A 14,539-nucleotide genomic window follows, 5' to 3' on the forward strand; every position below is an offset into this window, starting at 1 on the left:
TCATTGTATTGAACCCGAAGGACGCTGTAAGATATTTGTGAATACCTGACCCACGGACTCGATAAATAGAAACTAATGCAGTAGGCTCTAAACAATGTTATTTTAACTCTAGTCGAGCAACGTGCCAATTTGCGAGCCAGCATATTCACCCTCACTGACAACGCCCTCCGTTCCCTTTCAATATCAGCATCGTCTTTGAGGCTTGGTGTCAACACATTGGTACACTCGTTTGAGACTATTATCGTTGAGCAAAATTAACGGTGTTATATTTGGTGCTTTACCCCCCGCCCCAAAGACCATCATTACACTTTTTCATTCACTGTAGATCAACACCTTCGAGATGAGTGTAGCCAGAGAGATTGGCCGATAGTTGACCTTATCAGATCTAGATCACCTGTTTTGTTTTTCGCAATAGGCACAACGATCGTCCTCATCATCTCTGTCGGCATGTAACTATGACTCAAACATATTTTATAAAACTTAGCAAGAATTTCTGACAGACGTGGGCTGGCATATTTAAGACGCTCAATGCTGAGACCATCATCTTCTGGAGATTTGCCTTTTGTCATATGTATAGGTCAAGCTGTTACTGGGATGCATCAGCCCAGAGATGAGAACAGTACTCCACATGAGGCGGAACCTGGGCTCGGCGAACCGAAAGTATCAGCACATTGGGCCTTAGCGTTATCCCTTATTAGGGGAGTGTTTTGGTAGACTGACGACACCGCAAATGGGGTATAATTTTAATGGGCTTTAGTGGTTAACGCGCAACCTCGTGTCTTTTTGGGGTTGAATTGAATCAAGTTCCTATTAACCCATTAGGAAACATGTCATTAATCAATCGGTCATCCTTCAGATAAACCAAGAGCTGGCTTTTTATAATGCTCTCCATCACTTTCGAGAACAGGGAGGTGATAGCAATAGGCCTGGAGTGGATCAGAAACTTTGAGATCGGGTGGATAAGAGCGCTCTTTTAAGATCTAGGACTACGCCGACTCAGTAGACTCAGTGGTGAAAAAATCACGTTAGCACCGCTGTCAGCTCAGGAGCATATGAACGGAGCAGTAAAGGAGAGATGCCTTCTGGCCCGCTCGACTTGTGATTATCCAAAGAGGACAGAGATCGTCTAATAGTTTTTTGGTTGAAGTAACCTTTAGGAATTGAGCTCTGGCACCGCAAAACGGTTGGCGGTGTTATTCTTCGGTTACCCATTTTTTTGCTTCACGGGGGGAAATCCTCGTGGACTATCTCCGCCTGGGGAAGGCGGAGGGGCGTGCCGGACTCTTACCGGCTAAAACCACCCCGGTATCTCCTCGCACGGGAGCGCGGGGCCAAAAGGGAGTCCAAATTCATCCGCAGCCCCACACTAGTGCTGGCCAGGTCTGTCTGGGCCTCGTCTCCTGTGCGGGGTAGTGAGACCTCGTGCATCGTCCCAAATCCTCCATCCGCCTCCCTATTTGACGGGTCTGTCAAATAGGGAGGCGGGGATTTCCCTAAGTCCCTCGCCCCTGGACCCATTCATGGGGGCCGGAAAAGAGCGTTGCACCCGGTGCGCCTTCTGCGGCCGGGGAAGGTTTTTTTTTCTTTTTTCTCAAATTAACAGATATAAAACATGTACATCGACTCCGCCAAACCATTTAAATGGTTTACCGACGGACAAAGCTCTCTTTTACAGATTTAGAACTTAAACTAAAATACAATGATTAAAAACAAGGTTTTAACCTATAAGCTAAATTATACTGTACTTATATAAAACATTTTATATTTAACAAACATTAAAGATTAATTTTACTAAAAGTGGGTAAGCAAAAATATTTTTTATAATATTCGTTGTTGATGCCGAGTTACGAGGCTATTATTATAAGTTTTATTACATTTAATCTATAAGATTTTTTTTTTTATTTTAATAATTCTACTCTATACAACATATTTTTTATTAAGTTATAGATTTTTTGAAATATATTTACAATGGTAATTTAAACTCTTTTGGCATTAGTATATTTTTTAGTTTACATTTCATAATATTTAAGGGTCATAATCAGAAAAGTGGACATTTTCGAATTCGTAACGTAACTGATAAGTAACAACACTGATAATGTTTGTTACGAAACTGATGTCATAAGGCATTATACACAACAAAATAAGGATATTATATGAATAAAATATTGTTTTTTTTTATTTAATGAGACACAGATTAAAATTTTAAAGATTCAATCGTTGAATTAACAGATTATAAATGTAAGTAGAAAACATAACAAACTGACAATATGAACAATATAATAATGCTAGTTAGTAACGTAATAAACTTATATTTCTAGTTAGAGATCACAAAGTTAATGATAAAATTAAATCCACTTTAAAATATATCAAAATTTGAGTCGTTATCACTGGAATTAAGTTTAATTCTTTGTAAGTGTTTATTCCGCATATCTTCATATTTAATAGGATTGGTCTTTTTAAGACGTTCTCTATATCTTTTATGTATTTCAGCACTTGACATAGGAGCCATGACGCTTACTGAAAATACAAAAATATTTATCAAAAAATAATAATCACAAAATCACAACTGATTTCAGGCAGAATAAAAAATATTTTTAACTAAATCGGTTCAGCTGTTTCTGAGATTAGCGTGCACAATCACAGACAAACAAGCAAACAAGCAAAAAACTTAAAAATCATTATTTTTGGTTACTTTGCTTTATGAAAAGTCACTAATAGTTTTTTTCATATGCCAGCAATTTTTTTTTCTTATATACATATCTTCCATATATAAGCACCGGTTCGATACAATTTTATTATAAACATATATAAGAGAACATTGGTACCGTAATTGTGAACTAGGCTTCATATTTTCTCAATTTCGTTACGTAACGAAATATAACGAAATTGAGAATGAAATCTGAGAAATTCTAACCCTTTTAAATATTTGCTCATAAGCCACGTGTTGCATCTACAAGCACTGAAGTTCTTTTTTGAGATTTTGTAAAAAGAAGCAAATAACATAAACAAGAAAACGAAATTATAGAATACTTACCAAAATAAAAGCCGTTTATAACCCTGAGATGTAATTTCACGCATTCCCTCTAAAACATTTGAACCCCTCAACTGCTGCGAGTACACTACTGGTTGTAGCTACGACAGCATTGACTTTTAGAATTATGGTGCCACAACAAAAAACAATATTAAACACCATCCAAAATAATTGCGTTCATAATTTAATTGTACGTTACTAGCCCTGAGTAACAAAAAGACAATATTTTGGGACAAATTTACTTAACTAATATATATTGTTTATTAAATAATGTATCAATAAAAGTAGTTCTATTTAATATTATGCATAATGTAAAGTAATATAAACATATCTGAAATCAAATAAAACCATAAACATTCGTAACAAATCAATTCTTAAAAAGTAAAGTGGTGAATGGGACACGAAAAATTGTATGGAAGCATTTTGAAAGGTTTTTTGCAACTAACAACAAATACTATTATTTGCCATAATACATTTAAAATATTACAAAAATCTTTAAGTTAATAAATAAATTTATCGTAAATGGCAAAATATTTAAATTATCTTTAAAATTGTATTTTTAAAACGCATTCAAAGTAGCGGGACAAGAAAAGACACAAAAAGGACACTTTTTCTGATTATGACCCTTAATTGTTTTGCAGTATCTTTTATCTCTGATGGCTAAGAGTTAAGTATTTTTGGAACTGTCCATTCTTTTGTACGTTTGCCATAAAAATTATTTACTTTAGGTATTTTATATAGAGGATTGTTTATATTTCTACGTGTCATATGTTTACTATTTATTTTGTTTTTAAATTCTGTGCTCCTAAATTCTGATAAGAATATGCCTAATATAATTTTTTTTCTATTAGAAGAAGTTTACATTTTTCAAATAAAAGTCATTATCTATTTTCTCTTAGTCAAAATTACATCTCCTTCTCCCGTTCCGCAGTTTCTTTCTGCGACATCACGTCCTCGCAAAAGGATGCCACCGCTTCCCACGACTCCGCGCTACCAACCATCCTTCGTACTACGGCAGGCAGCTACAGATCGCCTCCTACTTCATTTATGAGAACACGACGTTGCTCCTCCCAAGCTATACACTCGGCGAGCGTGTGTTGACCGCAATGGGCACAGTGGTGACACCGAGCGTCCGGCTCCCTGTCTATACGGCGCAGGTACTTCCCGAAGCAGAATTCGTCGGTCACCCAAAACCAAGTTCGTTCGTGTAATGGCGAAAGCAAAAGTTTGCTAAAGTTACCGAGTGCTGCCTTTGAGGGCGCCCAAAAGTGATGAATTCCGGACGTGCAGCTATCAAGGTTCTCGCCAATTTTGGCGATACACCCTGAACTTTCTCTGGTAAGTTGCCGTTTAAAGTACTCGACTATACTACTGCTTCAGGAATTCACATTTGGATCCTTAGTAACTAGTGCCTCCGCCCAGATTTGATATTCCTCGCGGTTGCTAAAGGCAGCAAGTTTGCAATACGTATCAAACCGAGGCTGTGATTTGTCACCGATTGGCACTATAGTGCTAAGAATATAAAGTTCCATGGCCTGCAGAACCACATCGGCAACGGCAGCGGCACAGGTATCAGGATCGTCGGAAGAGAAGCAAACCGGCTCTCAGGAATGAAATGAGCAAAATGTGCGCAAATAGCAACCGTACTTTCGGAGATTAAGGTGACCATACTTATGATATTTGATTCAATTTGGGTATTTTGCAAGAATATTTTAAAATAACTGTAATATGCAACCATTACAGTTGTTTTATAAATCCTTACCCAAAACAATAATTTAACATTCAAGGCTCTTTCTTAACGAGTAAATTAAATTCTTCATTGACATTAACACATCTGACCGTCAGTCAATTCTGTTTATTACATGAATAATCATGTAGTTCGAGCGGGCGACGCCGCGGGCGGGCCGCTAGTATTCTTCTATATACAGCTCTCAGTTACAATTTTATTATATGTATAGATTACGATATTTCAATAATTGTTTCGACGATACTAGAAAAATGAAAAGTAAAAAATACGAGTCTAGTCTAGAGTCTAGAAGTTACCTACATAGCAGACAAATGGTAGGCCGAAGAAACCTGAGAGTGTAGTGTTAAGACACTTCGTTCCCATTGAGACACTTCCGTTCCCCATCTACCGACGAATTCTGGAGGCATTGTGTCTCGTTTAGTATAAAACACTCTTATTTATCTATTTTACTTAAGTAAGGTAAGTAGGTAGGTTTATTGAAAGACAATAATTATTAGAATAAATATTTATTAAGCAGAATTAAAATAAAAAAGTATTAAATAAATAATACAAATTAAGCTTTTGTTATTTAATAGTTACTTATGCCCAGGCGGTGCTGCATGTGAGTGTCGAGCTCTGGTGCAGGTGGTCGGCTTCGGTCGCAATAGTTCAATTAATTCGAACAACGTGAGCAGCACCATGTACAAGAAGGCCATCCACGCCGAGCTCAGGAGGATTTGCTCTGTCAACTTATCACCGGGAAGCGTGCGGTGGCGGCCCATGACTCCAGCTAGCAAATCTACAACATATTGAGTAATGGTACAATATGACACATTATAACTTTAATATTAATAAGTAAGTAAGTACATTTAGCAACGAACAGGACGCGCACTCGCGCGCAACAGCCGTCGTCCCCAGTAGAGCAGCGAGTGCACGAGCACGATGCAGGTGTAGACGACGAGCACGCGCAGCACCGCGGCGGCGGCGCCCCGGCCCGCGCCCCCGTCCGCGCGCGCAGCCCCGGACTTGCGCCCCATCGCGCACCACCAGACAACTGTACAGGTGACACATGTCATAGTCTGTACCAAAGAGTTTGGTTTAAAAACTTTTTTGATTTTTTGATGATAGTTTGTATAGTCCGTGAAGTTAAAGTGGTGTCAGACGACTACCTGACACCTCTTGTAATCTATATATATAAAATCGAAAGGTCACTCACTCATCACGAAATCTCAGAAACTATATGTGCCAGAAATCTCAAATTTTGCATAGGAGTTATTTATAGGACGTAGGTGCTCGCTAAGACGGGAATTTGCAATATTCGACTTCTAAGGGGTTGTTTTTGGGGTCGAAAGTTTGTATGAAACTTCGTTACTACAAATGCTAGGAGTCTCAAATTTTGCATAGACGTCACTAGGACGTAGCCATGGTGACAGAAATTAATAATAACATAGTCCACGCGGGTGTAACCGCGAGCGGGCCGCTAGTGATAATATAATAATAATATTTGATACATAACAATAGCAACTTTATTCGGTAATAACTGCAGTATTATTAACTGTGTTGCAGTCGTTAGCTCCCGCCTCGCAGCCGGCCATGTATTCAATATAATAATTCACATAACATTTTTCTGCAACCAAACATGAAATGCAAAATAAAATCTAATAATAATAATAAAAATAGCCATCAAAATACAAAAAAATAATAATAATAAATAGTAAAAATTAAAAATAGAAAAAAAAAATTATAATAACATTAAAACATTAATATAAATGAGAAAAATTAAAAAAATAGGACAATGAAATAAAAAAATAACAAATAAAATATTTCACTTTGATGCTGATGCTGACGACGAGTGAAAGTGTATAAAAGTGTATGAAAGTGTATGTGAGAGTGCGTGTGTGTTTCGTGTTATTTAGTTAAAGTCTAGTAGTAGTAGCTGGATCGGCGGCTAGTTTTAGGAGATGTTACATATTTTTTTATTACAAACGGAAACGGTTTCGTTGTGATACGTTATCGAAGCCGATGAAGACATGAAAACGTGACGGGAAGAGACATACGACATCCTTTGTACATTGAAGGAATCTTTGTCGTACGAGAGTTGCAAAAACTGCCTCCAGTCCTTTTCGACCATGTCGATGTAACAATAATACTTAACGACTTAGTAAAGATGCGCCGCGATGTTATTGATATTTCTCGGACCTATGCAAGTAAGGAAGGAGGATTTAAATATATTGAAACATGATATTGAAACATTAAAAGGGGCGTCAGTGGTAAATCATTTATCTAGAAATATAAATTATAAAAGGGGCGCGACCGCGCGAGTGTGTTAGAAAGTTTCGAATGTAACAGTGGCCCTATGGGGTTGCATCCTATTATCACCGGTATACGTCATTCAGTCAGAGTCAGCTGAGAGCGGATCGCGTGGCTTATGCCTCGATTGTACCTACGCCGACAATACCATCTGACGTGACGGGCCGTGTTCCAAGGACATTTGAAACATGGTGTACATGCCTACGGACTCGGCGGTCAACCTCGTTGATTTTACGGACTGTATGGGTGAAATAAGTGCTTTAGTGGAGACAAACAGTATTGAATTTGTTTTTATTCTCGGCGACTTCAACGCACATCACTCACACGGCTCTCGTAGACGGCTCGATCATTGTGTCGTCGTCGTGGTGGTCAGGAACAGAAATATACCGATAATTGTAATATACCGATAATTGTAATTGTAATAATAAATTACGTCTCTGAGTGAAATAACTGAATCGAAATTTTATTGATTCCTCTTTACGATCGTTACTAAAGACTAAAACCATAACAGTAGGTTATGATAATACTCACCTCGTGACCGCTTGACGATTCTACTCGTAGCTTAGTCAATAATGTTGGCGGCCGCTGACTGCTGGCACATACTTAAGTAGTGTCGCACTCGCACCTACCGACGGGCTTACGACTTATGTAAAACTTGCCGCCTTTTATTAATCTGTATATATAATAAAACAGTAAAAATATTTTGTCTGTACATTTAGTATTTTTGACTGAAATGGATAGAGGGACACTTAAAAAGAATAATAGAAAGCAAAAATATATTTTTTAATTTCTTGTCTGTCTGTCTGACTGTTTGTATGTATGATCACGCTAATCTTCAAAAGTACTGAACCGATTACTGAAAACTTTCACTAATTGCTTTGTTTTAACTCAATTTAACATCTAAAGTTTGTTTCATCAAAATCGGTTCATTAAAAAAAGTTTTCAGTATTTGAATGAACTCAAGGCATGAGTTTGCCTGCAAATATGTAGCAGTCCATATCTATATTTATAATAAATCTGTATTTCTAACCGGCTTCCAAAACAAGGAGAAAGTTCTCAATTAAATATTTTCGATTCGATAATCGATTCATTTATTCGATTAATTATTTTGGATTCGATATATTTCATTTTTCGATTCGTTTTGGGTGTGTTTTGTAATATGCAATCATTACAGTTATTTTACAAAGAATATTATAAACTCTTATCCCCAAATCAATAATTTAACATTTAAGGTTGTTACTGAACGAGTAAACTAAATTATTCACTGACATGTTGATGTCTGTCAAATGTGTTGACATTTGACTGTCAGTCAATTCTGTTTATTAAATGAATTATGTTCTAATGAATTATTTTTAGTCCTCTATGTATTTTTTTATGTAAATATATTAGATATAATAATATTAAACTATAAACTAACATATTTGTAACATATTTACTATTTATTACTAATCCATGCCCATTTATATATTTATTTTATAGATGAAGGCAGTACTTTAACTGGACGTGCGTAATATAAACCGATGATATCCGAATGGGTATGGACAGTCAAGAGGTCACGGTATTAGTGTTGCTGGATTTTAGTAATGCTTTTGGCACCGTAGATTTTGACATAATACTTGCCACTTTAGGTTCTCTTAACATATCTCCTAATGTAATCGACTGGTTTCATAATTACCTGCATGGACGCCGTCAACGTATACGAATTTGTGATTCTTATTCGGACTGGTCCTCAGTCAATGCTGGCGTCCCGCAGGGTGGCGTGTTGTCTCCTCTGCCGTTTTCACTTTTTATTAATAATATTTCCCAACATATCACTTCTCTCTACCACCTATACGCAGATGATCTCCAAATTTATTGTAAGTCTAAAACTTCTGGGCTACCAGCGGCTATTAATACGATAAACAATAATTTAACGAAAATATCCGCATGGAGTAGGTGCTTTGGAGTGCAATTGAATCCTAGCAAGTCTCAAGCCATTGTTGTTGGTAGTCCAAAGCTCATATCTAAAATTAGCATACCCGCCTTACCTGATATAATTTTAAATGGCCAAATTATACCGTATAGTAAATCAGTTAAAAATCTTGGTATCATCATCATCATCGATCACAATATGTCCTGGAATCCGCAGGTGAATGAGGTGAGCAGAAAGATGTTTGCATCAGTAGGATATCTTTTCAGGCTACGTAATTTCCTTCCTATTCCAACCAAAATTGTGTAAGCACAGTCTCTACTTTTACCAATTCTTGATTATGCTGACTCTTGTTATCTTGATTTGAAAGAGGAGTAGTTAAACAAACTTGAGCGATTACAAAATCTTGCTATTCGGTTTATTTTTGGATTCAAAAAGTACGACCATGTCTCTGACTTCCGTAAAAAGCTCAAGTGGCTCCCAATTCGTCTTCGCAGGAATACTCATATTCTCCGTCTCCTTTACTGTGTACTATTTGATCTACTAACACCATATCTTAAAGAGCGTTTCGAGTTTTTGGGGCACTCTCATTCCCGACATCTTCGCTCTGAACAAAATTTAATTCTAAAAATACATTCACACTCCTCTTCCTTCCTCAGCAATTCTTTTACTGCCACATCCTCCCGACTTTGGAATGCCTTACCTCTGAATATCTACCTACCATGCCCTCTAAATTGCCTTCTTGTATTGCCACCTATACTTATAAAATATGAAAATGTATGTAGGTATGTATGTATGTATGTTTATTTGTATGTATGTATGTATGTATGTATATATTTGTGTATGTAAGTATATATGTGTAATGTGTACGTTTAATTAGATATTTAAATTTGTATATATTTAATATATGTATGCTGTTTCCTTTATAAATTTATTATAATTATTGTTTACACCTTATAGCGGTTGAGATGTGATACCACTATTTAATATGATCTTATTTATTTTACACTAAATGAGTAAAATTAAAAATCCAAATTTTGTGGAGAAATTGTCCAAATTTATTTAACTCACAGATACGTGAAGAGAAAATAATCACAGAAGGAAATAAAGAAATTTAAATAAATACCAATAGAAAATACAAGCTAAACTAGCACGTAATAGCAAGAAGTTAAGGTTGAGAATTAAATGCAAGCTAAGAGAGCAATGGATACACAAGTGAATGTCGCAAGCGATTCTAGCCGACTCTTTAAACGTGGCGATGCTGGCTAGCAGCCTACGGCACGCATAACAAAAAACTCGGAACAGGTTTGAGTTGTTCCAATGCGCTGCGTGCGGATGATTCTAGTAAATGTAATAATATTAATTTAGAATAAGTAATGTTCCCTACAGTACTCCCCCCCAGAGACCTGGTTAAGGGCGATAGTAGTCTGGAAACTTGACTCTTCTTCCGCTTCTTGTCCTCCTCTCAAGTGTCTGCTCCACGTCAGATTGAGAGATAACCTTTGGTGCTGTTATTATCCTCTTTGATGCAGGAACGGCCTCTCGTGTAACATATGCGGGCTTGATCCTGTCCACACTAACGTTATTAGGCTTACCACATATATCTATTTTGAAATACTTAGGAGTCCTCTTGAGAACCTTGTATGGGCCTGCATAAGGTGGTTCCAGTGGTTTGCGGACGTGGTCCTGCCGTAAAAAAACATGTGTTGTCTCTGCAAGGTCTGCTGGCATATAAAAAGGACCTGTCCTATGCCATGACGTGGGCTTCGGTGAGAGTCGTGCCATACCAGCACGAAGACGAGTGACCAGATTTGTGATATCTGCAGTCCTGTAGTCTTCTGAGGGTGCCAGAAATTGCCCTGGAAGTCGAAGGGGCTCCCCGTAGACCAGCTCAGCCGCTGAAGCCTGAATGTCATCCTTCCAAGCGCTACGGATGCCCAGCAGCACTAAGGGAAGTGCTTCCGTCCAGGTCGAAGAGGGATGGCACATGATAGCTGCCTTCAGCTGCCGATGGAGTCTCTCGATCAAGCCGTTGGAAGCTGGATGATACGAAGTAGTCGTAAAGTGATGTGCACCAACCATGGCTGATAGTGCCTTGAAGAGATGCGACTCGAATTGACGACCCCTGTCGGTTGTAATTCGAAGAGGGCAGCCAAATCTTGCTATCCAACCAGAGAGAAGAGCGGCAGCACAGGAATCAGCTGTGATGTCCTTAAGTGGGAATGCCTCAGGCCATCGTGTGAAACGGTCGATGACAGTAAGGCAATATCTGAAATCAGACGAAACAGTTAAAGGTCCGACGATGTCGAGGTGGATGTGTTCAAACCTCGATGTAGGAGTTGGAATTGAGGATAAGGGAGCAAGGGTATGACGGTGAACTTTGCTCTTTTGACAAAGTATACACTCTCGTGTCCACTCTCTACAGTCCTTGCGAATCCCTGGCCATACAAATCTCTGTGTAACCAGCCGCACTGTAGCTGTCCTACCAGGATGGCTCAAGCTGTGTAAAGTTTCAAAAACTTGTCGGCGAAACTTCTCAGTAATGAACGGGCGCGGAGAAGACATTGATACGTCACAGTATAACTTCTGGTTACAGTGTGGCAAATCTACCTTAACCAGTTTTAACGATGAGCCTTTTTGAAGCAGACCTAGCAGTTCAGGATCAGTATCTTGAGCAAGTGCTAGAGCCTGGTAATCAATAGATCGACTCACCTCTTCCAGTCGTGACAGAGTATCAGCCACTACATTCAAACGTCCTGGTAAGTATTGAATAATAGTTGTGAACTGAGAAATATAATCAAAGTACCGATATTGGCGCGGTGAGCATTTCTCCCTGTTAATGTTGAATGCATATGTGAGAGGTTTATGATCCGTGTGAATCACGAAGTTTCGAGCCTCAACCATGTGTCGAAAATATTTAATGGCTTCATAAATGGCTAACAGTTCTCTGTCGTAAGGACTATACTTCTTCTGCGCAGATGTTATTTTTTTAGAAAAGAAACCAAGAGGTTGCCATACGTTATTAACACGTTGTTGAAGAACTGCTCCAATTCCGACATCAGAAGCATCAGTGGCAATAGCTAGCTCTGCAGAAGGATCTGGGTGAGCCAGTAATGTGGCTTGAGATAAACAAGTCTTACATTTTTGAAAGGCTTCCATCATCTCCGGTGTCATAGTGATCGGCTTAGCTCCTTTCATCTTAGGTCCTAGAAGCGCAGCATCTAATGGTGCTTGGATATTTGCGGCATCGGGAATAAAACGCCGATAAAAATTGAACATACCGAGGAAACGTCGTAATTCCTTAGCAGTTTTCGGCACATTGCACTCCTGTATGCTCTTTACGTTCGTCTCTAAAGGTTGAGTCCCAGAATCTGACACTAGGTAACCAAGAAATTTTACCTGTCGCTGCCCGAAGACACACTTGGATGTGTTTATCAAAACACCATACTCTTTGAGCCTGGTGAAGAGTAGTCTGATGTGGCGCTGATGTTGTTCTTCAGAACTGGAAAATACCAAAATGTCGTCTAAGTAACCAAAACAAAAGTCATCAAAATCACGTAGCACTTCGTCCATGAACCTCTGAAAGGTTTGTGCTGCATTGCGCAGTCCGAAGGTCATGTACGGGAACTCGAAAAGTCCAAAAGGAGTTGTAATGGCTGTTTTGTGGATATCATTGACGTGTACTGGTATTTGATTGTACGCCTTGACTAGATCGATAGTTGAAAATACTGTACAACCAGAGAGTTGGTAGGAAAAATCTTGGATATGGCGTATCGGATACCTGTCAGGTACTGTGCGAGCATTGAGTGCTCTGTAATCACCACATGGTCTCCATCCGTCGTCCTTCTTCTTAACTAAGTGCAGAGCGGACGACCACGAACTGTTAGAGGAGCGGGCAGTTCCCTGTGACAGCATATCGTCAAATTCTTTTTTGGCTGCTTTCAGTCTAACTGGGTCTAAACGACGAGATCTACTGGTAACCGGTGGTCCGGGAATGGTTTTGATGTAATGCACGGTATTATGCTTAGGTAAGGAAGACGTACCTGATGGTCTCGTTACCTCTGGAAACTCATGAAGCAGCTGATGGTATTTTGATTCTCCCGAAATGGCTTTGACTGACGCAACGTCATCGGAGATATTTTCTTTTATTGCTTGCACTGACAGAGTGGTATTTCCATCGACGAGTCGCTGACATCTGCAATCTACAAGAAGATTGTAATATATCAAAAAATCTACGCCGATAATGGGCTTTGAAACATCAGCGATGGTAAATTTCCAGGTGAAAGTACGTTTCAGTCCTAGGTCTAAGTGCAACAATGTAGGACGGTAAGTATGAATGACTGTACCGTTCGCCGCCATGAGTTCATACTTTGTCTTGGTACAGGGCGCCTTGGTAGCCAACCGTGGAAAAACGCAGAGATCCGAGCCAGTATCAATGAGGAAAAGCATTTTTGAAATACGGTCGGTAATGAAAAGACGGCCTGTAGGTAAAGGGCAGACGTTGGCCGCTACTTCCGGCTGCCCAGAGAGTTTTCCGACTCTCCGTAATTACATGGCTGCACACATTTTTTAGCATTTGAACCAAATTTAAAATGGTACCAACATTTTTGCTGGGTAGTTGACTTCCTGCGATGTCTGGAATGGCTCCGGGAACGCTCTTTAAATTTCGATGAGACCGAGTTGTGACGTACCTGGGTCGAGAGTTCCGATACCTGCTTGGTCAGGAGTTGGATCTGCTTGGCCATTTCTTCCAACATGGAGGATGCAGGGGGTGTGGCCATCGCAGATGTGCTTGCGACCTGTGGTGATGAGGGTGCTATCTCATGCACCTTGTCTGCCAGGTCAGCTAATTTTTCGATAGGCAGATCAGGCTGTGAAGCTATAACCGTCTGAATGTTTTGTGGTAACCTACTCGACCATAATGTTTTTAAAAAATCCTTGGGGACAGATGAACCCGCAAGATCTTGCATGTATCGCAGAAACTGTGATGGCTTGCGATCACCTAGCTGCTCGTGCCTCAGCAACTGCATCACTTTCTTTTCTTGAGACGCAGACAATCTTTTAATCAGTTGCGTTTTAAGAGTGATGTATTTATCCGTCTCGGGAGGAGAAATGATAATATCCTTCACCTCGACAGCAAATTGATTATCTAACTGAGCGGCAACGTAATAAAATTTTGTAGTATCACTTGTTATATTAGATAAAGCAAACTGACCTTCAATTTGTGAAAACCAAAGGGCTGGTTCTTCCGGCCAGAATGGTGGAATACGCACGCCAATTCTGCACACGTTGGATGTAGTCGCGTCCTCCATCTTGTATCAGAGGTCACTTGCCAAGGTCGTCAAAATGGCCTCTTGCCGTTTTAAATCTTCTTGCCAGCAGTAAACGCAGGTATTTATTGTAGTGCTCACCAATTTAGGGGTCACCAATATAGCGGTTGAGATATGATACCACTATTTAATATGATCTTATTTATTTTACACTAAATGAGTAAAATTAAAAATCCAAATTTTGTGGAGAAATTGTCCAAATTTATTTAACTCACAGATACGTGAAGAGAAAA

The 14,539-nt window shown here is 39.1% G+C and overlaps 2 protein-coding genes across 3 annotated transcripts; both read right to left on the reverse strand.

The window, feature by feature from the left end:
* Nucleotides 1-5,268: 5,268 nt before the first annotated feature.
* On the reverse strand, nucleotides 5,269-9,665 carry LOC146529759 (uncharacterized). Of its 2 annotated transcripts, none has more exons than XM_085200559.1 (3): nucleotides 7,599-9,665; nucleotides 5,639-5,836; nucleotides 5,269-5,556 (listed from the first exon to the last, which is right to left on the reverse strand). In XM_085200559.1, the coding sequence occupies exons 2-3, from the start codon at nucleotides 5,826-5,828 to the stop codon at nucleotides 5,354-5,356; spliced, it is 393 nt and encodes a 130-aa protein (XP_085056685.1). In that variant the 5' UTR covers nucleotides 5,829-5,836; nucleotides 7,599-9,665; the 3' UTR covers nucleotides 5,269-5,353. The 2 variants fall into 2 exon arrangements, with proteins under 2 accessions (XP_085056685.1, XP_085056684.1); XM_085200558.1 differs by lacking the exon at nucleotides 7,599-9,665 and adding an exon at nucleotides 7,392-7,585 and having other exon boundaries at nucleotides 5,639-5,811.
* Nucleotides 9,666-13,484: 3,819 nt separating this feature from the next.
* Nucleotides 13,485-14,288, reverse strand: LOC146529760 (uncharacterized). The gene has a single exon (XM_085200685.1). The coding sequence runs from the start codon at nucleotides 14,286-14,288 to the stop codon at nucleotides 13,485-13,487; it is 804 nt and encodes a 267-aa protein (XP_085056811.1).
* Nucleotides 14,289-14,539: the final 251 nt, after the last annotated feature.

The sequence above is a fragment of the Heliconius melpomene genome, chromosome 17, assembly GCF_056956725.1.
Source record: "Heliconius melpomene rosina isolate 202511_hmr_F chromosome 17, ASM5695672v1, whole genome shotgun sequence".
NCBI lineage: Eukaryota > Metazoa > Arthropoda > Insecta > Lepidoptera > Nymphalidae > Heliconius > Heliconius melpomene.

Excerpts from the sequence above, each read along its gene's own strand:
- LOC146529760 (XM_085200685.1), bottom strand. The coding sequence starts at position 14,288 with ATGGAGGACGCGACTACATCCAACGTGTGCAGAATTGGCGTGCGTATT.
- LOC146529759 (XM_085200558.1), bottom strand. The coding sequence starts at position 7,573 with ATGGTTTTAGTCTTTAGTAACGATCGTAAAGAGGAATCAATAAAATTT. Across the intron at positions 5,812-7,391 it reads GAGCCGTCTACGAGAGCCGT|TTGTCTGGTGGTGCGCGATG; the intron begins GTGAGTGATGTG and ends TCACCTGTACAG. Across the intron at positions 5,557-5,638 it reads TGCGCGCGAGTGCGCGTCCT|ATTTGCTAGCTGGAGTCATG; the intron begins GTTCGTTGCTAA and ends AATATGTTGTAG.